Source organism: Chamaea fasciata, unplaced genomic scaffold (assembly GCF_029207755.1).
Source record: "Chamaea fasciata isolate MVZ Bird 193981 ecotype frontalis unplaced genomic scaffold, bChaFas1.0.hap1 SCAF_14, whole genome shotgun sequence".
Taxonomy (NCBI): Eukaryota; Metazoa; Chordata; class Aves; order Passeriformes; family Sylviidae; genus Chamaea; species Chamaea fasciata.
Window position 1 is genome coordinate 10,034,120 of NW_027094099.1, and position 26,858 is coordinate 10,060,977.

At 37.6% G+C, this 26,858-nt stretch overlaps 1 protein-coding gene across 2 annotated transcripts; it reads right to left on the reverse strand.

Annotated features, from left to right (window-relative positions):
- Positions 1 to 4,535: 4,535 nt before the first annotated feature.
- COPS2 (COP9 signalosome subunit 2) lies at positions 4,536 to 26,165 on the reverse strand. Of its 2 annotated transcripts, none has more exons than XM_066196256.1 (13): positions 25,999 to 26,165; positions 16,969 to 17,082; positions 15,804 to 15,881; positions 15,099 to 15,224; positions 13,681 to 13,791; positions 13,490 to 13,567; positions 12,488 to 12,662; positions 11,333 to 11,511; positions 11,129 to 11,181; positions 9,014 to 9,111; positions 7,212 to 7,294; positions 6,079 to 6,137; positions 4,536 to 5,291 (listed from the first exon to the last, which is right to left on the reverse strand). In XM_066196256.1, the coding sequence occupies exons 1-13, from the start codon at positions 26,050 to 26,052 to the stop codon at positions 5,147 to 5,149; spliced, it is 1,353 nt and encodes a 450-aa protein (XP_066052353.1). In that variant the 5' UTR covers positions 26,053 to 26,165; the 3' UTR covers positions 4,536 to 5,146. The 2 variants fall into 2 exon arrangements, with proteins under 2 accessions (XP_066052353.1, XP_066052354.1); XM_066196257.1 differs by having other exon boundaries at positions 13,681 to 13,770; positions 25,999 to 26,163.
- Between the last annotated feature and the right edge of the window lie 693 nt (positions 26,166 to 26,858).

Below are 26,858 nucleotides of genomic sequence, written 5' to 3' on the forward strand. Positions count from 1 at the left end.
TCCCATAAAATTTAACTGTGTTATCACTAAAAAGAAAAACAAACCAAAGCTCTCAGAACCAGTTAAGTTAGATCCTCTATCCACAGCTATCACAGATATGCCAGGGTATCTGGTTACAACATCATCTTGATCAAGACTTGTGTAAGAGAACTTGACAGTGTCACAGTTCTCTTAAGGAAGCCATCAAAAAATTCTAAAAACTCTGCTGAATTTTAAAACACTTGATAGCTGCACATGGTTGAATTTGAACACCCTTGGCAGCTGATTTTGAATACTCAACTGTAAGGGTCACTGGCAGTTTGTAAACAATTATTGCTACTACTTTGCTGCAACTCAGGCTAAGTGAATAGTTAGTAAGCAGAAATGATGGTTGAACTGCAGGTGCTGACTGCAATTTTGCTACTAAGTTTTTTGCCTTATTGCTGCATCTTCTGGGTAGTGGAGATACCTTTCCTGAACACAATGGAGGACACAGATCAAATGAAGAAGAAAATCTAGGTCGACACAAAAATAAAAAAATGGGAGTCTAAACCAAAATATCCCAGCAATATGGAAAATCACTTGGTAATGATTGTGTTCAGAATTCAAGTCACAAGATTACAAGCAAATCTAAACAGCACATGTGGGGCTACTCACACCCTTACTTGCATGGGTTCTGTTTACATCTAGTGGGTACAAAGTCCTATGAAACACAAGGATGGGATTACACACATATCACTGAAGTCAAGGCAGCTTCTTCTATGAAAAGCTTGAACATATGTGTAGGCTTAATGGCACTGGCATGGAAGCATGAAATGAGGGTTGCTCAGTAACACCTTCTGCCTGAGGTCCAGGCAGGCTCACACTGAGCTCCACGCCAGAGGCCCCACCTGAACAGGGACTGCAGCAGCACTAGTGGGGCTGGAGGCTGCCATGGTGAGCAAGTGGAAAAGGCAGCAGGAACAAAACAGACTCCAAAATGACGCTTTTACTGGCCTGGGACTAAAATCTTCAGCATAATTACTGAAAAAGACAAGTACAGAAAGCAAAGTTTATCTTGGCAAATGAAACTGTCTCTGGCGATGTGACATGTGGTGTCCTGCACAGGCAGACACAGCAGGGAACAGGACTGGAACCAAAGTGGGAAGGTGAGCTGGGAACGACTCCAGGAACCTGAGAATCACGATTCCAACAGCGATTACTACCTGGCAGCAGCCAGAGTGAGCCCAGCACTCCCACCAAGAGCAGCTGCAGAGAGGCAGCAGAGCCAGCCAGGACAGAACTGCCATGCAACTCTTCCTAACACAGCCAGCAAGGGATTAGCCTTTACTCTTGCTGTAATGCTTACACATATTACATCTAAAATTTAGCACTACATATGCAATTATTCTATCAAAGATAGTTTGCAATCGACCTTACCACACAGTTAGGGGCATTTAAGATGGTGATAATCCTTTCTTAATATCTTAATTAACACTTACATATTTGTCTAGCTTGTAATGTAGTTTACCTAGTTCACTAACCTGGTTCTAAAATACATTTTTAGCACTTAGAAAGTAATAAAGTAACAGCTACACTTTTACATTTCAAATCCGTATTACCATCTATATATGGAAATTTAGTTCTGTGTTTAGGCTGTATTTTTGAGAAAGCAAGGGGTACTGTCCAAAGTGATGTCACTTTACTCCATACATACACAGATCCTATTCAAATTAATTCACTATCTCTCAAAGAAAAAAAATATGAAAATACAATCTTCAATTAGACATAATGTTTTACAGTTGATAACTCCTGAGTAATTACAAAACCAGAGTTTATATACAGACTAAAATTCAAAAAAAATCATTTTATTATTCTGCTGGGTGTATTTCAGCTGCCTTGCCGTTTTTCTGGGGTTTGTTGTTGTTGTTGTTCAATGTATTTTCTGGGCTTTTTTAAAGGAAAAGGAAATGAAATTGGTTTCAGATCAAATCCCTTAGGACTTTGAGATGCACAAAGAATACATTCCTTCAAAGTATGTTTGATTAAAAATAATAGTAAAAATCTAAAATGCAGACAGAGCACCCACATCCTCCCAGATTTGCCTGTTGTTCAGTTTTAATGCATAAACTGCCAGCAACTCCAAAGAAGGGTTTATATATACACAGCTTAATCACTGTTGTAATCTTACATAAGATTACAACAGCTATTAAAATGTTCTTTTGCAAACAGTGTTATGGTAACTAGCTAAAATGCCAGTTTGTCTTGTACCAGCAGCAACAAGAGGTGTACAAAAACACCCAAGAAGTCGTGACAAGTGTGGGTCTGACAACTAATAACAATTGCAGAAATTTAATGATTGGACCCAAGACTGAAATGCAGTGAGTCTGCTTACCATGTCTCAATCAACCTGCAGTGCAATGGTGTTTCTTGAAAGAAAAAAAAAAAAAATCATTCACCCTCTTCCTTCAAGTGCTGGTTCACTTTTCCTGAGGAGACAGAAATGAGATCAGAACCAGATCTACCAGGGACTGTAGGTGGGCTATAGCAGCTATTGGTGATTTCTGCTGCAGTTGTATGACAACAGAGCTCCCTCAGTATTTCCCCAGAGAAAATCTTAATCTTCCAGGTTATGAATTCTGAGAACTCAGAAAAGGGGTAGAATCCCTTAGGGATTATATAAATCTTCCTTATGTGCCTAGAGCACAGATGCTAAGGCACTGTACACACAGTAAGAGCTGATGTACGCCAAAACACACAACCAGAGGTAGACTGAACCTTTTTCTGTCTAAAAACATTGCTAGCCCTCACTGTTGAGAGTGACAGTCCTTCAGTAGTTGGACTAATCCTACAATTAGTCCTTGAGAACAAAAAGATAGAACAAGGGAACTAGATTGACATGACAAGATTTACTGCAGTATTCCCATTTCCTTCTTGAAAAAAATCCAAAAATGCCAAAATGCTTCCCCAGCAGACATAGCTGGGATGGAAAAGGTTACATCAGGTACAACAGACAAAGTCAAGAAGAATTTATTTTCAGTGATTTTAAGTTTATGGACAGTTCTCTTTTCCCCCCTTCTTTAGAAGAGAGGACTTGTTCCTTCCCACAGAAAGGGTGGTGGGAAATGGCAGAGAGGGAAAACCTACTCAAACAGATCGCTGTCACTGTCCCCTGTCTCCATGGGAAGGAGAACCATGAAACAGCTGTGACAATCCCTTGTCCCCCTGTCCACGGGAGGAAGAATCTTGCAAGATTTGCTATCCAAAATAAAGTCTCTGGCTCTGTAGGTAAGGGTCCCAATGACTGTGCACTGTTGTTAAGTTCACATCACCAGGTATTACTGGAATTACACATCACAGCATTATAAGGAAACAAAATACAAGGTGCTTTAGTCAAATGTTATATACAGATTTTACAAAGGAAAAAAACTTTGCTTAAAACTTTAAATTTTACTATTGTTTTAAGTAAGTGGATAAATTAAAAACACCTACTGATAAAAAATACATGAGTGAAGAAGAAATTCTCACCCAAGATTCAACATCACGCTACTCACAGTACACATTAAGTTTTATGGTGTAAACACTAGGAAAAAAAATCACTTGCTTTGACAACTGCAGAGCAAAATAATTTTCTAAGGGACATAACTATTCCTCAGATTGAAGTTAATTTTATCCTATTTAATTATACCCTGTTGCAAATTTAAATCCTGCCCTAGAACATTGAGTTTACCACACTGCCTTGCATGTATATGATGGACATTTGTGATTTATTACGCTTTTTCATTATTTTTGAGGTGTTGTTAATTACATACAAATTTTTCCTTCTATTATTACAATGTCTGTGTGTGGCACTGTTTGTGTACCATCACACACTACTCTCAGCTTTAAACTGGAATACTTGCATTTATGGAAAATTTGACCCTTTTCACATTTCTGAGACCTGCAAGAGAATTATTCTGTCAGCTCTAATGTGCTACAGGAATAAAATTTGCTGTGGTCAACACTGTATTTATTTTAAAATAATCTGATGATCCCAAAATCTTTGGACACAAAAGGCATGTGGCCATACTGTGGTAGGGAACAGCAGCTCTGAAGGGACTGCAATACAATCAAACATATGGGACAAAACAGATTCCATCAAAGTGTGTTTGGTGCCCACTCCATACACACAGTGTCATACACTGAATCTGCTCAAAAAGACCACAGGCTCTGCATCTCTATTCCCACGGAGCTGCGTGGAAAATCTCAATTCTTGAAGTAGCAAAATAAAAACTGAGCATATCCCTGAGAGATGCCAAATACCCACCAACATAACGAGACAGGACTGATAATAGTTTGGCACCTTGAAGCTAGAAGTTAGTTAGCAAGACTGCTAAATGTCAGCTCTTTAGTATTTATACTCCACTATTTCAAGGGAAAAAAAAAGAAAAATCAGCAGCACACATACCAAGGGGTTCAGACTTAGAATCTCCACACTGTCCTTCACAAATGTGATGAGATCAAGTAATACCTATTTTCTTTTAAAAATAACACAAGTGAAATTCAAGTATAATGAAAGCACATCAAGAAACAAACTGTACAATTTCTGAACTGCACTGTTTATTTTGCTGCTTGAAACCTAAGTGACAGTATGCCACTATAATTATGGGGTTTCTTCTAAACCTTTACTACACTGCAGGTACAGAAATATATGGACACATTTTTGGAGAACTGACATTTTGCAAAATGCAGCAAACATTTCAATTTATACATGAGAAAAGGAAGTGTTCAAAAGGGTATGCATTTCAAGTTATTGCAGGTTATTTCTGTGAGAGAATTTCTGCAGGTAAAACATGTTTAAATTTAACCAACAGTAACGTGTCAGTGTATTTAAAATCATGACAAAAATCTTCTCTCTGGTCATTAATTGCCCCTTGACAAATTACTAGGATGTTGTATGTTTAGGGCAAGATGTCAATACAGCATAAATCCCGTGGCATTTTGGTTTTCTTCTGGAGATTAAAGCTGTTTTTTTCTTGGGATAAATGCAGCAGCAAAACACAAACCAGCTGATCAAAAAAGCACTTCTGCCATAACTCCAATAATTTCAGGGCACACCAACCGACAGTAGTTTTGCCATTCCCAGTTCTTTTAAGGTTTACATCACTGCACTGTTGCCTTAAGTACGTTTGTAGAAGCTTGGTTTCTGTTAGGCCAGCTTGCTGACTACAGCCTGGTTGAGAGAATTTAGTTGGTTGGTCCATTTATCTAACGCAGTATAACGTGCACCACCTCTCTTCTGATGATCCAGTTCTAGGAGCTGGTTGACTTGATCAATTCGGCCATGTATAGTGCTAGAAGTAAATAAATAAGAACTATAAATTGCTAATGGACATGGAAATAGGAACAAACAAAAAATAAAAGATTAAATAAGAGGTCTTAAACAAGAGAGGCACAAAGTCCGTTTCAGAATGCAGCACTTTTATAATTATTGTCCTGGGCAGTACTGCCTATTAAGCTGTCATCATGACTGAAAATCAAATGAACTAATTCATTGGGCAATGCATATTTTATCTGCTTGGCTATGACCCCACACAAAGTCTGACGCAGTATGACATAAACAGTTCTTGGAAGTCAAAGAATCATGAAAAATGGCGATTTACATGAAGAGAAGTCAAACAATACAAGCCCATGTATGGATGATATTTTTGTAGTAGTTCTAACAAGTTACCCTCCAGAAAAATAGGTTTTACAAATTGTAGTTAAATTTTTCTAGTTACGAGTGCAGACTACCAATCAGTCAACTTAAAAATGCACTCAAAAATATACACGGGTCTAAGCAGCAATTACTAAGAATAACAACTTTCATAATTTCAGAATAATTCAGGGAATTTATTATGTAATTAAGAATTAAAGTAAAAAGATACCACTCAATCTCCCTGTATAATTTTCTTGGCTTCCATCTTTCAAACATACTTTACTGCTCAGAAACCAAGCAAATCCAAAGTCGGCACCATTACCTTTCACTTCTAGAATCAACCAGTATTATCACAACGCCCCAAAATATTGTTTTGTTGCTTCTTCTATAATTTGATTATTTTAAAGTAATCAGAGATCAATAATCAAGAATCAGGTACATACTTATCCAATATGCACTGCACAAGCAAGCTTTCCACATCAGCTACATCTATGTTTAACTCCTGAAACAAAAAGAAAACTCATTATGCTGCTACTATGTTTTGCAACATTAAAACCCTCCAATCTTTATTTTCATATACAGAAATTGGTGCAACCTCTGTTTCTTACTGTTCCTAAGTATCAATTCAAGAATGATCTATTAAGCAAAGACCTCCACCCAAAGGACACGTGGTCAAGAATCAAGAGACCAGTAACCTCTCAGAAAAAGCTGAAGAGGTGAAAGCAAAATTTTAGAAGCTCCAGAAATGAGTTCCTTTACTGACTTACTGAAAAAACAAACAGATAAAAAATATCCCAAACCAAACAACAACAAAATAAACCACAACCACAAAGACCCAGGAAATAAAATAGAACAACAATTATCAGAAAAGAATGGATCTGCACTCAAAACCATTTAGTGACATAATTGCATCTTCTGGCTCAAGCAAGTTCTACAATTGTTAAGTCTAGCTTAAAAAAAAAGCATACAGAGATGCAAGGAGAATTTAAGCATAAAAAATAGCCATCCCTCATATGTATTTTGTAATGCTGTGAATTTTTCCAGGCAAAATCACAGAACCCACAGGAGATGGAAATAGCCATGTATTACCACTGGGTTTGTATTGAATTACTTGCAGATTAGGTAGTGAAATCAGTGATTCTATGGTAATACGTAGTTTGTTCTACTACCACAGTTCTGTAAATTGTACAACACAAACATGTGAAGATAGCTTATGAACAAAAGGGATTAATATTTTAATTTTTACATTCACAAAATTTATGGTCATAATTACATTTTTATTATACAAATTTCACTTTTCTATTCTTTTCTTAAGAAACGTGATTTTCCACACCAAGTAGAATATGGTAGTTGAGTATTTTAGAAGTCCATCCTAGTACACATTATAAAAAGCAGTTGGATGACACTTGAAATTTACATTTTTGCACTGCAAAGCTGCCAGCATTACATCATTAGTACTTTATGGTTTAGAGTGTATTTTAGATGTTCTATTTCTGGAAGCACTGTATTTATTTAAAAGCTTTTATTCACAGTTAATCATTTACTTAAGCAAATGCAAGGCTCCACTGACACATACCTTAGAAATAAAAGGAATATGTATTCTTGTGTAAGGCTTAATTAATTTTATAAGCACTTGTGTTCTGATGTTTCGCAAAAGCTCTGTAAGAGAAGAAAACATAAACACTGTAAAAACAACAGTATTGAAATGAAGCTGCTATACCTCTCCATATAGAAAGATACACTAAACACCAGGATCTTTGAAGGTAGTAATTCAGTGGGTGGGGAAGCTCAGCAAAATAACTCCCTCCTTTTCTGAAGGTGGACAGAGCTGAAAACTGTTCAAACATGGACCAACATGTTCTCTGGTAAAAATTTTATTTATTCAAGTTAACCGGATATCATAGAGATCATTGCCTGGTAAGTCTGCCCCCCTAATTTATGGCTAGAATGCTTGCCTTGTACAAAAAGTGAAAAGGGGTATTCTTAAAGCTATGCAACTTAAAATTGTCTGTGCATTTAACTTCATGGGGAATATTCACATTTAAAGTCAGGGCCTAATGGTGTAATTACGAGGAACTGAAGTCATATAAAATGGTCTGCATGGAGAGACTGATTTTGCTTAGATAAAATAAAGCAGTCATTGTTTTATAAATTTTTACATTATTAGAGACGGTTGGAATAAACTGAAAGCATAAATTAGAATTATAAATTAACAGAGAAAAACCTAGATCCATTTTTACCTGTTTAAACAAGGACTATTTATATAATAAAATATATGAACACCACACTTAACACCAGATTATGTGTCTCAATAAACTATGGAGATAAAAACAATGAGGCAAGGTATGTAAACATAACCATGAACATGTTGTGTATCACTACAGAGTGAAAATGGAGAGACATCAGTAGCATATAAGGAGTGACATTCAAATTCTCTTCAGTGCCTTAATACAGCTTCCTCCTCTTGCTCTGCAGTTCTGTCACACCTTCCTCCATGAGCACCCAGCTCTAATCTTACCGAGTCTTTGCAGCTCACCAGTCCACATGGAACAGCAGTAGTGGGTTATATTTAGTTTCCCCTGCTGTTTGCCCTGTTCTCTTTTACAAACAAGTGTAAGAAAACCAGGTCTCTGGATTTAACTCTTTTCTTTCATGTAACTATCCAGCTAAATGATCTTGCACTGCCACAGTCAGACCCACTCTTGGAAACAGTTAGTGAAGAACTGAGCACTATATTCAAGTGAAGAGACTCTTCAGTTCTCAGAAACATGAAAAATGGATGAGGTGACTTTATTTTGTCACATTAATGGAGCAGAAAGGCATGTGTTAATGTGTTCCCATTCTATTAAGTAGAGGTACTGTAACTCCAACCATTGTCTACAAGATAAAAATGGAAAGTATGCATCTCTCTACATATTATATTACTATATTTATTAGTGCAACTGTCTATGTATTTTGTCTGTAATCTGAAGCAGTAAATTAACTTCATAAACTCTCAAACATCAAACTGGATGAGACTGATACAAACCATCTTTACAGGAGAGGGCTGCTCTCATTTCACTATTCCAATGGAAAAAGAGTAAGAACAAAAACAACACTCAAAATCTTCAAGTGTCTTAACAACACCATAGATATCTTACAATATCCACTATTCTAGAACTTTCTCCATCAGTCCTGCACATCTTTGCAGTCATGCCACATGCCTGGACACAAGTTAGCCCTGACCAACTTCTAAGTAACTTGTAAAGGAATCATCCACAAATAATTACAAGGAACTCTTTGTGCCAAAAAGAAAAATAAACCAAGGTGGGGGGAAGAAAAAAAAAGGACCTTACAAAGAAGTGAAAACAAAAATGATTATAATAGCCTTTAAAATACCTTCAATGTGCTCCCTTATGAAGGGATCGTCCATGATGTTGCTGTGATTTGTTTTCAGAATCTTCTCAAATTCAGTGATGTCATTATTCTGATAGGCACTTCAGAAAAAAAACCAAGAGACTGAGTTATTAATTTTAAAAGTTAAACAGACTCATATGATTATGCTCTACAACTTCTAAAAAAACCTGTATTAAGCATTGGTGGAAAATATTTATATTCAGAACCTTTATAAGCAAGAACTCTTTCAAGATGAAATGCAACAGAAATGACCTTTCTCCTCTTTCAATTTTAGCAGCATTTACTGAAGTTTAGTATGAACATTTAGTTGTTCCACAAGTGCACTCTAGTTTTGAAACTTTTGTACTTTAAGAAGCTATTCTTAAATACTCTGTTTTGAAAAGTATCATTATATGAATTTTGGCTTCATGAAGTCATACTTTATGGACTAAAGAGCTAAAAAAGAGTCTACAATGTCTCTACAATGCCCAGCTTAAGCTCAATGCTAAAAATACTGGAAGGTGAAAGAAATACAGACTTCTAGGATTATTCATCAGTAATTCTGGCATAATATTACTTTTTAGATTTTTATTTATAGCTTATTTGTGTATATAACCTTTCACAAGTCAATCCTATCATCTGAGAAAGCATTGCAAAAAGAAGGTGCCACCACAGCATCAATTAAAGGTCAAGAGCTGGAGCTTCTGAAGAAAAACTGAAGTTGAAAGTTTTGTTTTGAAAGAATGTTTTTCAAGAAAAAGGTCTAAGACTAACATCAAACATTTTAGTAACAACATCTATTTGTCCATCATATTCTGTACATTTTAAATTTGTTTTGAAACTGGTAAAAAAAGATTTGTCCATTATTAAAATGGCCAAGAAAAAGACCTGTTAAGTTTAAGGAAGAACTTGAGCAGTTTATAGTTGTATGAGTGGCATGGACTGTATCACATGAAACCAGTAAATTTTACTACATAATAAAAGGAATTTCAGTTCAGTGTATTTTATTGTTTATTTCAGAAGTCTCTTTTTATCATATGTAAAGCATGCAAGTTCCCACTGTATAGGAAGGATTAAAAACATAACTGTATCTTTGAAATTAATTTTATCTTCTGCGTATTTCTTACCAACACCACTTTAATTGCATTATTAACTTCAAAGAAGGAGTTATACTCAAATGTCAAGATAAAAGATATAAATTAGAAATACGAATAAAATCAGATTGGGTAAGACCATCTGGAATTCCTTCTGCCTCAAATGAAACATGAAACTATGACAGTGAATTAGAAAAAAAAAAACATCTAAAGTGGAATGAATTACTGGAAATAGTCCCTTAATAAACTGCCAAATAATTTATTCAATCACCATGTCAATAATGGATGAATATCCTCACTTTCAGAAACAATTTGTATGTATACAATGGTAAAGAACAACAGCAATGTCACAGCAGTTTGTTCCAACCCAGGATCAACTGCTTCAAAATGTGAGCAGACATTACTTCTTATGTAGGAAAAAGATGGGAAAAGGAGCAGAGGCAGGCCAGGGAGGATACAGTAGGTAAGTTTCAAAACCCAGTGTACAAACCCTGCTTCAGTTCATTGACCTAATGACCTTCATACATAGAAGTTCTCAATTGCCTCTAAGAGGTAATGAGGTTTTCTTTTGATTTTCACATGTTTGAAGGATACAGGAGATCGTTGAGAGTTAAGTTTCATATTCCTAACTTAGGAAATCGTTACATATCCATGCAGCAAATTATTCTATTGGCTTTGGTATGAGATGTTACTCAACTCAATTTCTCTTATGTCATCAGGCAGAGCCTAAAAAGACCAGTTGCAGTACAAGATGGAACAACTTTATTTAAGGGGAGAAATGAGTTTTTTGTCACACCATAAAGTGACAAAAGTACACAGTTTCTGTACCTCTACATAGTAAGAGCATCTATACTGTGGTCTCTCATAGTTTCTAATGAAAAACAGTCCTCAAATATTTGCCCAATATTTATGAATAATTGCATTAACTGTGCAGAGAAAAGCCGTTTCTAAAAATATTCCCTTTCAGGTTGGACAATCTTTTTTCTTTTTATATTTTTGTTCTCCAGAAAAATAAAAATCTTACCTTACTAAATTTGTCATTGCTAGAATCTCTGGATCGTTTTTGTATGGTTTAGCCTACACAGAACAGAAAACAAAATATGCAAGTTTAGATTTTTTTTGTTCCATTTCCATCCTTTAGGTAATTTCTCTATATATTCATAAAAGGGTGAGGGGATGAGGAGAGGGGGAGGTGGGAGGGGAATGTGAAGGGAAAAGAAAAAAATACCTCCTGAGAATCAAATGGATTTATTCCAGACTTCATGAGCATGTTTGCTAAGACCAAATATTTTAAGCAAGTGGTTCTTCTGGGGCTCCCTGATTCATCATAATTCTTGAATGCTTCAAAAAAATCAGTATGTGCCTTTTCAAACTCTCCTTCTCTTAAGTGCATTTTGCCTCCACATTCTGAAAAGAAAACACAGATGAAAAGGAACACTGTGTGCTTGTTGCTGACTACAATAATTGTACTCAAGTTCCATGCTATTTCTAAACAGATTACTGAAACATTTTCAGAAGTCATTTGGTTCTGAAATCACTAGGAAAAAAAAGCATTAGTGCCCTAGCCTACAGCACTGTCATTTGAATAAACCCATTCCCAAGAAGGAAAAACAGAACCCAACCCGCATCATAAAACTTAAAGAACACTAATCCTCAGAGCCAATAATTATGTTGCCATTATGTTAAAATACTGCAAAAATACTGAGGCAGAATTTATCTCCATTTCAGTGGCAACAGCCTTGTGTATTTATGGAATTTTCCCTATCTGTTGAGCAAAACCACACACAAAAAAAAAGAGAAATACTATCTATATCCGTTTATTTCTGAAGTACCCACTGCTGCCTCATTGCCTGGCATAACAGTGTTCTGAAGAAAGTTGAGTTTTTTTCCAAGACACACGGCTTGTTTCACTACAATTCATTACTGCAGATAATAAATAATATTTTCAAGCGCATCTTAAAGCCCTTTGGTTCCTGCTGAGTTTTAGCAAGGTGAGACACAAATTTATAAAAAGGGACTGCAGGAACAGCAGTCCCTTCTGCTAGCAGTCCTGCCAAGGCTTTGTTTTTATCCCCTGCAGATGCCTTTGCATTCATATTTTGCTGCTTGCCATGGTGTCAAAACAGCAAGTTTCTTCTTCCTCTTCTCTTTCCATTGCTTCTCTCCTAACAGTTATTTAGCCAATTGTCCTGCCCTTCTGACCAGTGCCTCTGGAACTCGGGCACCAAAACTGTAGAGCTGAAGTCCTGCAAGAAGAAAATGATGAGCCTGAATCCACAGAAACCTCTGTCTTTATAGCTGGAGCTGGAAAAAAACATTGGTTATCAGATTTTCATGGAACAAATCTCTGCAACAGAAGACAAAAAATTCAAGATGAACTTGCCTCTGATAACTCCCATGATCAGTGGATGAGGAATGGCTGACTTGATGTGCAATGACTGTTCATATAGTGCTTTAAGTTTTTTGTTATTTTTCTGTGCTGTATACATTTGAATTTCCAAAGCATAGATTTCCAATAGTTGAGTACCTTTTTTTAGATCATCTTCCCCATCATCAGTCTAGGACAGATTAAGTAATAAATACTGTGAAATTTTAAGAGAACAGCAATTTCAGTTTTATACTAGTAAAACACTGATAGCCAAATACTCTCAATAATTTCCTGTCAGAAACAAGAATATTCTTGAAACTCTGAAATTCTGATGTAACTACTAACAGAAAACACAGTACTCAAAGAACTTACCATGAGCTACATTTTGAAGCTCTTTATTTAAAACATCATTATTTTTACTTAAATGTTTTCCTCAAAACTTTTCCACTTTCCTTAAACCACACTCTTAGTATATAAATACAATGACTGACACAAATGCATATATACACAGGTAGTACATATGACACTTCTGCTGCCTCTAACATTACCATTTCCCAGATATTTGTAACCTATTTTCATACTGAAGGAGGAAAAGTGTCACAAACAAGCACAGCAGACTGCATGGCTAATTTATTTTTTCCCCTTCCAGATGGGAAAGTAGCAACAGTACTTTCAGTTTTGAACAGAGCTCACTTGGAATCCTCGCTATATTTTAAAATAAATGTCTATGCACTATAGGTTATTGATATGTGATTCTCATCCTTGCACCTGAAGCGAAACCCAAACAGCAGTCATGAATAATTTTTTAAAATTCATCTTTAAGGAAGGAATAAAGCACTCGGCATTTTTTGTTCATGTTATCAAGCTGATAACAAATAAAATCAGGCACAGTATTTCTTCCCTCTGTACTAAAGCTCAGCAAAATGCCTCAAAGGCCAACAACAGATGTATTAAAAAAAATAAATTAATGCATCAATGTTGTTTACTAAGCCACGGTGATTTAGAATATAAAGGTACCTGGCACGACTGATGCAGCTGACGCAAAATCTTTTGTAACTTTCCATATTCTTCTCGTTCTAAATATAATTTGCCAAGCTGTAATGAAAAGAAAGTTAAAATACTGAGGTCTATTAAAATTTCACAATTATAATTTATAAGAATTAGCTGAAGAAAAAGAAAAGCAAAAAATAGGAAGTTGTGTATTTTACCTTTGTGTTTGTCTTAAACCACAATCTATCATTCTTAGCATCTTTCAGAGCTTCAAGTGTTGTTTCATAGAATTCCTGAAGCAAATCCATCTGACATAAAAAATCAGAATTCTATAATTGTAAACAGCAAATTTGTACCTGTTAATAAAGTCAATCTGAACAAACTAAAAGTGCATGCTTGAACTTCAAAATAAGAAAGGTATCTTCATCTTACTTAATGTTTGCATTTAAACTGCAAACAGCTTCTAAAGTAACCAAACTAAATACACTATCTTTTCTTATATGAAACAGATATAATTAAAAAGTATTCACATTTTAAGGTTTGTACCCATCTGTGAAAAACGAAAGCCACCTTATAAAACCCATCTTATATAACCAAGAAACAGAACTCTGATATTGTGTAACAAACACAGGCAATATTGTTCCCACTTAAAAGAATAAAAAAAAATTTACATATCAAAAAGAAAATGCTTTACAAAGAGAGGAAAATGGTCAAAGGAAAAGATGCCTTCTTCTTTCTGGACTAGCAGTGTTGAGTGGAAGAAAGCTCTTGAGCACATCAAACTGTTTCTTTGCATAAAACCCAAAAATACAACAGCTGAAGTGGAAATCAAAGTGCTGAGTGTTACCTTTTACAAGGGTTTTACCAAGAATGCATTAGTATTGTTCATGGCCACTGTTCCTTTGGGGGTAACAAATCTGACTATACATCAAGTTAAGATTTCCAGACTGTCCCTCCAGGTCTGGCTCCACTACAAACCAGAGACACTGACCTCTGCCAAGAAGGGACAGCCTAAGACAATCCTTTACACCTTAAGAGTAACCCAGCATCCAACTCCCACTTCTAAGAGTGGCAGGACAGGAAGGATTGCGATAATGCCCAAGGACTCAGCACTCAGGACCAATGATCCTCCATATGAAGGTGCTACTTTCAGGTAGTCAGTGAGGGGAGCTTCCTACTCTCTCTAAAGCTTCCACAGAACAAAACAAAAGGAAATGGGCTGTGTATCTATGGACATGTACCTCACTTGCACAGTGCACTGGACAGGCAGTATTTCACAGCAACACTTCACTGCAAAGATTCCCCTCTGCCCCCAAAATTAATAAAAAAAAAGCATTGTGTAATTAAAAATTATATTTCACAGGGCACTTGCATTGTGTAGCTATGCTAAAAAAGTTCTTATTTATTAATATAGGAATTCCAGGTAAATATTGCCAAAAAAGGACAAGTTTATGAAGACTTTATCTGTGTTAATAGAATCCACTATATGTGGGAAATGTATTTTTACATATGACAGCAAATGAATACTCAGAATTCCTCTATTATGATCAAAAAGGCCCAAACTAAACACAAAAAATTTCCATAATTAAAAATGCAAAACTGAAAACTATGAAGATGAAAGAACTGATGATCCAACCTGCTTGGAAGTAGAGATATAATCAAGAATAGAATTGATGGATTTTTCAGAGTAATTCCTTGTAACTGCACTCCGTATGTAGGTCAATAGCTGTTTATACCTATTCATCATTTCAGGAAAGTTAGTCTAAAAGGAAAAAACAAAATCACATTATAATTTTTGTTTTAACTATTAAAACTGATATATCTTGAAAGTGTACATACAGGAAAAAAAAGCATAAAGAAAGACAATGCAGTAGTGGCTGCTATTAAAACTTTCTTATCACCACTTTATTCCTAACCTGCAGAATCAGAAATAACTTCAGGACTACACAGAACACAGATTTAAAATATTTATCTCAGTGAAGAAAGCAGAGCTGGCCATACAACTCAAGCATATAAATTTTTCACTGTTTTGTCCTGGTGCAATACAGACTGAGAAACATGACCACTGTCAGTGGTGTGACACCTCAGCACAGCAAGGACTGAGCCTCACACTTCCATGGAGTCCCAGCTGACTACAGCAGTTATTTTGCATTCATTTTGCCTTTGGCTTGCAAACACCACATCATTTCCCTGCCATATCTGCAGTAGCCATTAAAGGCTGCAAAAGACAAGTTCAGGTAGATCTAGTTGTCATTGCCATAAATAAGAATAAAAACTTAAGATCTCTGAATCCAATACATATTTATGCCATTTACTCCCAAGTGATAGCTGTAATTCCTACCAATTTAAAGTTTATTTTAATCATCTGTTTCAGAGCTTTGAATCCCCATTCTCCCTTTTCGCCTTCAAGCTCCAAAACCTGAAAAAGAAGATTTTTAAAACAATATTTATAAAAGCTTTATTCAAACTTAAATTGTTTAAAATACACATATCCCATGCATGCCCTTCCCCCCCACTTTGTTCCTTACAAAGTAATGTTTGACTCTGCCCTGTTCTTTAATTTTATTCTTTCCTGGTATTATTGAAAAAGTGAGAGTGTATCTCATCAGTTTTCACAGCTTAGCTGATGTAGGGAGGGTGAATGTGCTTTTTGTTGTTGTTGTCTAACAGCAAACACTTTAATTCCAAACACTAAATTTTAACACCACTCCATAAACACATATGCAAAAATAGCTGTGACACCTCCTGCAAAACTGAGTCAACTAAATTTTGACTAAATTAAGTTAAAAAGTTCTTCTGATTTACTACAGTTCCTTCACAAAGGAGAAACGCTTCTAGGTTTTAATGTAACATGGACAAGGAAATGTTTTGTAAGTAAAAACTTTAGACAGTGATTTTTTTTAAAGTCACGTATATAATTTTGTTATACACTATAAATGAGCCAAGAGATACAAAAATCTATTTTTTCTTTTAAAAGCTTAATCTAACATACTGCTTTCTCATAGCAGTGTGCAAACATTAAAAATTTAAAACTGAGATGAACAGAAGAAACTCTGTGTCACTTAACCCTAACCCAAACCCTAACCCTAACCCTAACCCTCACTTAGTACTTAAACATTTAAGCTTTGGAAGCAGATAGCAAAGTAACTACGTTACATAAGACATTGGAGAAAACACCATTTCATTTAAAAAAACCCAAATGGATCAAGTTTCTATTGCTGATGCACGAAAACACATTTAGAATTGTTTAATTAACTTAGTAAATCCTGAAGATTAAGAAGTCAGATCTGTGATAAGACTATGTTATCTCCTTTTTATTATCCCTAAGAATGATCCTGAAAGGCAGTCAGCCAGAAGTCTAAGATACTCAATAATAAACTTAGCACATTAGTAATTTAAAAGATAAATCCCACTCTTAAAATTTCAGAAAATAACTCAAATGGTATCAAATATTTTAAAATGTGAATTAATATAAAAAGAAGAGATAGAATATGAAGACAGAAAACCTTCTGAAAACTGCTTAATGCTGCTTTGGGGTCATCTTCCTTCAAAGCTTTCGAATTGTAGTATTGATTTTCCAGATCCACATTTGGTTCAGAATTGCTGTCCTCAGAATATTCCTACATTTTAAGAAAAAAAAATCAGAAGGGAAAAAAAGGTTCAGAACATCTAATAATCTGCTGAAAATTGTAAATAGTAAGACATATTACTCCAACTGGCATGAAATGCTTGTGTATTAGCAGGCAGCGTTTGGTTTTAGAGCACGTAACAGGTATGGACCCCTACAATGATATTCTCTCTCTCCAATACTAGGCCAGACACACCATCCACCAACATTTTCTGTCAACAGATTTCTTTCTAGATTAATGAACTCATAGCTCCACCAACTCCACCTTTATGACAAGAACAGATTCTGTTATGGAAATTCTGCCAATGCTGGAGTTTTACCCCACAGACCCAGGAGCACATGTCATTTCTAGGAGGGGAGAGAACATGCTGCCCACTGATCCTCCTAAAGACACTCAATTATCCAGCCTTTGCCAGCCACAGAGAAGATTCTGCCTGAGCTGCCACACAAGTAATGATTCAGCTATGGAGGGTATCAAATGCTTCCATGAATCTCTCTATAATCTGCCTTTCTATGCCACAACGATTCATCCTTGTCTAAGGAAATAAAAAAAAAAAAAAAAAAAAAGAGTAATGACAGTAACACCAGCTGCTTCTGCACTGAGAAGCAGGAGATGATTGAGAAAATGCTAAAAATGCTGCCAAAGATGTTGGGGTGCAGCACAGCACAACAATTTAATCAAATAATTATCCATCATGTTCACTAGTGCCAAACAAACTGAAGTATTTACTTCTAACAATTACTACTTAATTTTTTAAAGAAGTAGTCTGAGACTACTTCTGATGAAAAACCCTTGCATATTTTATCTTCTTTTGCTAAAGGACAATGCTGCATGCCCTAATTACAAAACAGGAACAAAGCTCAAATAATAGTTTCATTTGATGTTTACACAATTCAAAACCACTTCACACCTCTGCATTTTCAAGCTAACTTCTCTGAGCAGGATTTTGGCTACTAGGAGATGAGCTGTTTTAACAGAATCTGTTTAAATCTCAAAGTTACTGTCAGAGTCACTTTCCCTTGCACCAACATAAGCAATGCACAGTCAGGTCCCCTCCTTTAGTGTGGATTTTACTCTTGCTGTACTTTGTCAGGCACATTTATTCTTTTGTTCATTTGTATATTCCTACTATTAATGGACTTCTCCAAAACCATGGGAAGAAATGAAAAAAACATGAGGCAAAAGAAAAGTTTTAAATTAGCTCTCTCCTCCCTGCACTGCAGGCAATCTCTCAAAGTTTAAGCTTTCTGAAGTTCTAAAGCAAAAATTAATTATGGGAGCCTACAGTCAAACCAAGTTTTATTAAACGTGGTACTTGAGACATTTGTCTTTCTACCTTTTAATGTTTCTATTTGTAATAGGCAGGCAAGTTGCCCAGGTATGTATTTATTTTCACCCAACAAAGTACTATCATTAGTGAGAATGAATGGAATGAAAAGTCTTGTGAATTCCACAAACCTGTTTTCTGAATTCCCACAGAACTATAAAAAGGTGATACTGAAAACAGCAAAGAAAACAGGAAGCAAATGTCCAATTTCGCTGGGCAGGCTCTCATTTTGGTTAGTCTGTTTTTGTAAACTCCTTATCCTATTGATCCAACTCCACTGGAGCAGCTACGGGTATGTACACACGATGTCAACAGCCATATCAGGCACCTTATATCTACAGGCTGCCAAAAATTAAACAACACAGCATCAAAAATATGTGTAATCAGCTGACGTCTTGTTTATGCGTAACTTGGACAATGGGGAATATTTTTGGCAGAAGTGTCTATTTGCAAAGATAAAAGGAAAGCAAACTAAATTAATTCCTTTTAGGAGACAATGTGCTCTGTTAGCCTCAAGCCAGAAACATCTGAACTTTCATCTTAGCTCTGGCAATGATTCTGGATGTGGATTCATGCAAGAAGCCTTTTCTCAGATAATTTTTCTCAATGCTACTTAAATATCCCATAAGTTCCTTTCATAATATTAATACATAATAAAGATGTGTTAAGTCTACTGATATTTTTTTACCCCCAGTGGAAATGCGTTGAAATGTATCAAATGTACTGGTTTATGTTTTCACAGCTCTGCTTCTTCTTCACTTGATGCCTATTTGCCTCACATCAGACTTAGGATGATGATATGGACTCAAAGCTGTAATGGAGATAAGGCTTTCCTACTTCCAGAAAATATAAGGTGGTTTACTTAAAAAAAAGACTTATTTAGATTTAAAGGCTATGAAGATAACATTAAAACCTGAAACTAAGTATGAGCTGATGCCATTAATCTTTAGACAATATTAAAAAAAAAAATCAGCCATGTAGATACTGAATCTTATTTCAAGCACTGCTGCTAATTACGCCAGTGCTGATAAATTCAGAAGGATGAGCACTCTGTCTTCTTTTGATGCAGAGATGGCTTAGTGCAGTAGGATACAAATGTGAGAACATTAAGCTTCTGCCAAGAGCATGAAAGGAGGAAAATATAAAGCTGTGTCCTCAAAGTTCCAATTAAGAAAAATATGAACTTCCTTCTCAGTTCTGAAAACAGAAAAGTTCTGTTAACAATAAATTCAGATAGCAAAAGCCTAGCCTTTCTTCACCCTCATTTTTAACACCCCTGCTTCCTGCCTGAACAACTTCACCAGCTCAAACCTTCTAGGTAGGAAGTTTGCTGCAAATTAGGTAGAAATATATGGTTTACAAACAGGATTTCTACATAACCCTAAAAATCTCCACTACAGCATTCAGACCTAACAATTTGCATAGTGATGAACATCCTTATTTAGAACTTTGAGATATAAAAGCAGCTAGATGATATAATTTATCTCTACCTGATGTAAAAAAAGTAAAAGGCCTAGGAATTTTTAAAACTAAGGTCCTGGTGATATTTTTCAAAGGGACATCAACATTATAAGTACAAATGAAAAAAAGAGCAGTCTGAGTACCCAGAACTGCCCTTTGAAACCCACTGAATTCTTACTTTCTCGGGGGATTATCAAAACAAACAAACGGGGTTTTTATCATTACTCAAGAAATTAGAAAGCCCTGATAGAGTATGAAAAAATGCAGTTAAATAAGTCAGGATATTATTTAAGCATTGCTATGTTGAAAATCTGCATGTTCTGAATGTAGTCAGTTATATTCAATCCTAAGCCATCCCACTGCTTTTTGGAGGAAAAGAAATACTACACCTGCTCAATTGTAACAGAGATAAAACCTCTGATGGAGTTTACTCTGTCTGGAACATCCTTCTTTCAAATAGTTTTAATAAAACTTAAATTAGTATCAAGAAACCAAATTAATTAAGAAGTCTTTATTATGTTACATGTTAAGTTTTCATAAAATTTTATCTAGTAAACAGCTTTAAAACATTGAGCCTCAGCTTCTAAAATGAGCACACACAGAGAAGTTGAATCACCCGAGTCAGCTTTAGTCATCCCTTTTAGCACACGGGTCCATTTGCAGTTTGTCCAGGAGCAACGGTTTGTTCACAGCACCCAGCACTCCTATCCATGGCTGCTCCTTTCCCACCCCTGCTGCACTCCAGTGCCTTGCGCTGTTTGGCTCCTTCCTGCTTTCCAAAAACTGTGGCAGGAGTGTCAATGTGGCCTCCAGAGACTACAGGTCCTGCAGCACAGCCCTGTGCCCAGGGACAGACTGAGGGACAGGGACACGGAGACCGTAACAGTGTATCAGTGACATTTAAAGGTGGATGTGTGGCATTCCATCTATTACAGTGGTACACTGACCTGGTAAAGTTCTACACGAACAAAACAAAGATACAAGTAATTTGTGAAAACTACTCGTTACCAATTTTCTGGTCTCCTCTCTTGCCTGAAGCACTTCCTAACTTCTACATCAAAACTGGAGTGATTACCTAAACTTGTGCCCCTCTGTTCAGCATTCACCACCACTACAGGAACTGAATTCCTGCTTTGCAAATCTTTAAAAAAGAAGGAGTAGGGGGAAAGTAGCTATATAGGGGCAACTTTCCAGAAAAAAGACAAGAGTTCTACTTCTGTAAAAAATTATCTTTCAAGGACATTGTTGAAATACTTATTACTGTCAACTGTCAATTGCTGGTGATTTTACCAAATTTCAACGATGTGGCTGACTCCAACAATTTATTTTTTTATAAACTGCAATTGTTTCTGAGAATAAGTCTGGTACAAAATTGATATTACTTCAGCTGACTGTGTTTCATAACCATGGCATTTAGGAGGTCTACTAAGCACAACTTTCTTTGCATTTGCTCTTCCTGACCTGCAGGCACTACCAGGTTCTATGTGCATTTGCCAGTTGGTATCCAGGCACATGAATATAAAGAAAGCAATCAGACTGGAATGCAAAAGAGCAAAGAGGAAAAGTACAGAGGCAAATCCTGAGAGTGAAAACAAGAGTGTAAGAAGCCTGCAACTGCTCAGCCGTGCACTGGGAGTCCTGGTTTCTTTTCCACATTCCACTAACTCTGCAAGTCATCCAGTGCCTGCTGGCTCACACCAGGGCTGACACCAGGAATAGAAGTCTGCAAAACCAGCATTTGCAATGGCGTCAGAAGAGTTGCCTGAAAGACAGTGTTCGGCCTTTGTTTTATTTTTTTTTCAGTTAGAAGATGCACAGAAAAGAGACAGGAGACTGCAGAAAGAAAAACCTGGTATTACGACATGTAGAGGGAACAGCAAAAAAAGTCCTTTTCTTTCTGCCTCTGTTGTGCAGCTCTCCTGTAGTTATGTGCTTCCTTTTCTGAAAGTCCAGTTTTCAGCATAACTTAGATCTAATTTACATCTGTTTAACACCCAACTGCATATCAGATCCTGGAGAGCACCGTTCTGAACACAGACCTAAATAACTGTCAGAAGAAGCCAACAAAAACCAGAACCTACCGACACTTGTCAATGTTTAGATAGAAAGAATTTATTGACTAATTATTCTCAGGCTTTTTGCCTCAACACTTCCTTCTGAGACATTATGGTAATGAGCAAAAGAAGCCTCAAATATATTAATTCTGTGTTTGAAGATGAGTCTGAAGAGAATGCATAAAGAAATATCACAACACATGCTGAATCCATATAAAATATGAAACAATAATGAATTCAGATAACAGTACATCCTATGTCCTTTGTGAAGCACACTTTTTTTTAATCACATACTACTGTAATTAACTAATAAACAGAAGAGGGCCAAGTGGATCTGCTTGATTTGGTACTTCCCTAGATCTGAATACTTGTTTTTGCAACATTACCACATTCTTCTTGCAACATATATATGTATTTCATAAAATGATGATAATAGTAAAATATGAGCAATTGGGAAGAGGGGACAACATCCATATGAAATTTCAACTGTATCTATAATAATCCAGCAATAAAAGACAGAATAATGCCTCTGTCTAGTGATGAGATTGCTTATCAAATTGGTAACATACAAAAATTCCTTTGGCAATGGACTGTATTTCACTCGGTTGTAAAGAAAGAGCCAAGTCATGTAGTCTGAAATAAGTAGTAGGACTGCCTGTTTCCTAATACCACCACATCCTGAACTGGGAAATCCTCAATAATCTGAAGGGATGCTTCCCATATTTGAGTCGTGCCAATCTTCATGAACCTGCAGCCATCTCACCACTGATGGCTGTTCATTGGAATTGTTACAGATCTTCTACAAGTTACTGAAACAATACAACTCCCTAAGGTAAAAAGACCAGTTGCTGGGCAAATATATTTGTCCAACCTTTCCTCAGATTAATTTTAAAGTTGAATTTCAGAAAACAGTAAGATGGCTCATTAAGAACACCACAGATTCCTTATTTATTTAAAACAAAACAAGAAAATCCAGTAGATGTACTACAACAACTGTCAATGTGTTGTCATTGTGCCTGGAAGAATCAATTTCTGGAGGAAGGCTGAGTTTAGCCTCCAAGTCAATTCTAAATATAGTCTTTTGTCCCAGACCGAAAACAAAAATGGAATTTACAATGGCCCTTCCCTCTTTGTCCTTCTCCACCCTCAAGCTGGATCTAGTAAAAAGAACTTGTACTAAAATCATGTAAGGCACCTAGCAGCACCAAACTAGAAATTAAAATTGAGTGGCTTTCATAATGACCAGTAAACATTATTCTGTTCATTGAAGCATAAAGTGGAATAATTCATGTTATAATCAAAGCTGTCACAGCACATTACTAGCAAATTGTGAATCTAGGTTCATCCACATGCAAATATAAATGGAATTTCTTCCTGATATCAAGACTCCAGTGAATAAACTCAACTTCAGTAGAGTGGCTGATGTCATTTACATGTAAAACTGACTTCTGACCCACTGAAAAACTAAACAGAAACAATTCAGTACAACCTGGATAGTCTTCAATTGTTTAAGCGTGCAGTAATTACTGTAATTATATAAAATTCCATGATGGAGCTGGGAAAGATCTGGGCCTTTGGAATATCTGTTCACATTTCAGTTCAAGTGTGAAACATTTGCATACTTAAGGAAATTTAACTGACTGGATCTACATAATCAGTGGGTCAAGTGCACATTAAAGAGGAACAGCCATAATCACTTCTAATAAAAGCTGACAAAATTAATTTTGGGGGGAGTCTTCACTGCTATTGTTATGATGGCAGCTACCCTAGGAGACCTGAACCCAGTTTCACCATATTTTGACAAGAGAACTACTTCTTTCATTGACTGTTTCTGTAATCACTGCCTCTCCTCCAGTTCTTTAACAAAGTATTCACAGCACTCACATGTGCTCTTTTACTTTCAATTCTGCACTGATGTATTATGTCTTGTGTTCATTCTTTGCAAAGCCTCTTGCAGCAGTTGTTAGGCTCAACGTGAGAATCATGCATCCCCTTACAGTCTTCTCTTAATTTAACTAGATACCAACATGAAAGGAAGAAATCAGGCCCTATCTTCAGGGCTCTTAACTTTTTTTCTGAAACAGTTCTGTGGCACACTACAATTACAGTCTCAGGCATTTTTGAAAACAACAGTCAATCACGGTTTGTTAGTCCCAGAATGCTGAAACTAATCTAGCTGGAATGTTTTTATTCTTCAATTCTTGGGTTTTTTCCCAATTATGAACTGAAATTAAATTTTAAAAATCTGAAGCTTGGGTATTAGTTGATGCTTGACATGGGAATTACACACTGAAAAGAAAAAAAAAAAGCTCCTAATTATTACAAGCAGTACTTTAAAATTTTTGAAAGGTCTGACCTAAGGGTAATTAATGAGAATAAAAATGTTCAGTAAAAATAACTACAGTCAACAGCAGATATCTGCCACAAGCAAGGTGTTTCAGGAAGTTTTTTCCAATAAGAAATAAAGTACTGCAGAAGAAAAGAAACACAGGATAAAGCACTAGACCAATTATTCTTGGAGAACACTGACATAAAGCAGTGTAAGTTTGAGCTGCCCTTTTATTCATATCTGTAGAGGTTGAAACATGTAATTCCAGTGGTTTCTCTACATGCCCAGTTCTCATGTTATGAAAGGATATGGAACATGAATTCTGCTGTGTTAACTATTCCTTTGATTGTATTGCATGGAAAAAAACACCACAGTACTTCAATTCAGGACCCAAATTTCAGTGTTAATAAAAATTAATGGAAATTAATTTTGGGACAAAATGTTTTTAATGTTCTTTGTGTATTTCCTTCAGTAACCCTGTCTCTACAATGTGTGAATTCATTCATAGACTGAAAGGGGAACGCAAACAGTTTTTAGAATAGTGACACGAGCAGCTCATAGAGTTTTGATGACAATGCCTGTCAGACAAGTACTCTTACATGAATGGAAAAAAACCCTCAAAACTGAAAGTAGATGCTGTTATTCTGTATCTAATGTCATCCAACCATTCTAAGCAGTTCCTAACATAAACTGCCCAGAAATACTCAAAATAAAACCAGGAAAACATTTTAAGTGAATGTATAAGTGGCAATGACTACCAAATAATGTGTCAGAAAGCAAGTCTTTGAGAAAAAAGTGTCTGGAGTTTTTCAGTCAAACTGCAATACTGTTAAGCTGAAATGGATACAGGTTTAGCTGAAATGAATGAAATAAGACTCCCAAGCTTCTACCACACATAAAAAAGTCTCTAGTTCTAAAAACTCAATTAAAAGTTCAGAAAAGAAAAAAACACAAGAACCTCAAATGAGCAGACCTCAAGCTTCAATATAACATAAGGGCAATACAATTAATCAGATAAGCAGCAATTTTTTAACTTTAGAAGCTTAGGACAAAATCTAACACTAATATTTAACTAAACGTAACACGAAAAATCCCTAATCTTGCAATTAAAAACAAAAAGGGAGTGGTAGAAAGGTTACAAAGACTGTAAAGGCAAGAAGTTAGAAATAAGTGCGCCCTTCGGCGCGTTGGATCAGAAACCGGCCGTGAGGCCGTTTCTCCTCACTCCCCTTTCTCTTCCCCCTACTTTTCCCTCCGTTTGTTGCTCACACAAGCACACGAACACTATCTGCCCCCAAGGGCCTCTCGCAGCCGCGGGTGGGGAGAAGGGCGGGCAACTTTATCACCTCGCTCGGTGCCGACACTCGGGCCGAGGCAGGAGGAGAGGGGGCAGAGGCGCCGGAGCCTCCCCTCAGCTGAGCCCTGCGGGGGACACGGGGCCGGGCCGGGGCACCGGCCGGGCCTATCCACCTGCCCGGCCCGGGGCTGGCCTGCTCCTCCGCCGAGAGGCGGCCGAGTGGCGGCTCCGACAGCAGCTCCCGCCCCTCGCAGCCCCTGCCCGCATCCTCCTCCCCGGGAGGGAAACTCATCCTGGATGTCCGCGCTCCCTGCCGGGGCAGCACCCGGCGGGGCGGCTGCTGCGGCGGACGAGCCGCACCAGCAGCGGCCCGAAGCGGCGCCGCGCCGGCGGCACCCCCGGCTGTATCGCTGAACTCCCGCACCGCCCCGCGCCCTACCAGATCGTAGTCCTCCTCATCATCGCACATGAAATCATCCTCCATGTCAGACATCTTGGCCGGAGGACGGGCGGGGGGCGGCGGCGGGGACGGCCCCTTCTCCCACAACCCCGCGCGGCGCTGCCCAATGTGGCTCCGCTCCGCCCGGAACCCGCTGCCGCCCGCGCCTCTCCCACCCCCGGCCCGGGGCGCTGGGAGCCCAATCCGCGCCGCCCCGTCGTCGGCTCCCTCCCCCTGGTAGCGACCGGCCCTTGGCAACGGCGGCCGGGCGGGGCCTGGGCACTGCACGCCGGAACCTCCTCGGGCCGGCGCTGCCGTGGCCCGGAGTGCGCCGTGCTGGCGCCGGGGCCGCCTGCTGTGTGTCCGGCGTGGGCGCTGCCGGCCCGGGTCCCCCGCCGAGGCTGCGAGTCTGGCCATTGGCGCGTCTCTGGAAGGATCCTGCCCCTCTATTCAGCCCTGATGAGGCCGCATTTGGAGTACTGTGTGCAGTTATGAGTTTTACAGTACAAAAGATAGAGAACTCCTAGAGCGGGTCCAGCGGAGAGCTAATAAATTGGCCAAGAGTCTGGAGATATCTCTCATGAGGAAGGGCTGAGGGAGCCGGGCCTGTTCAGCCTCAAGAAGAGGCCACTGAGAGGAGCTCCCGTGTAAAGCGTGGGTGTGAAGAGGATGGAATCGGGCTCTGCTTTGTGGTGCCCTCCAATAGAACAAGGAGCAGTGGGCAGAAACTGATGCACAGAAAGGCCAACCTGAACATGAAGAACTTTACTGTGCAAGTGACCACGTACTGGAACAGATTGCCCAGATTAGTTGTGGAGGCTCCTTCACTGGAGATACACCAGAACTGTCTGAACACAGTC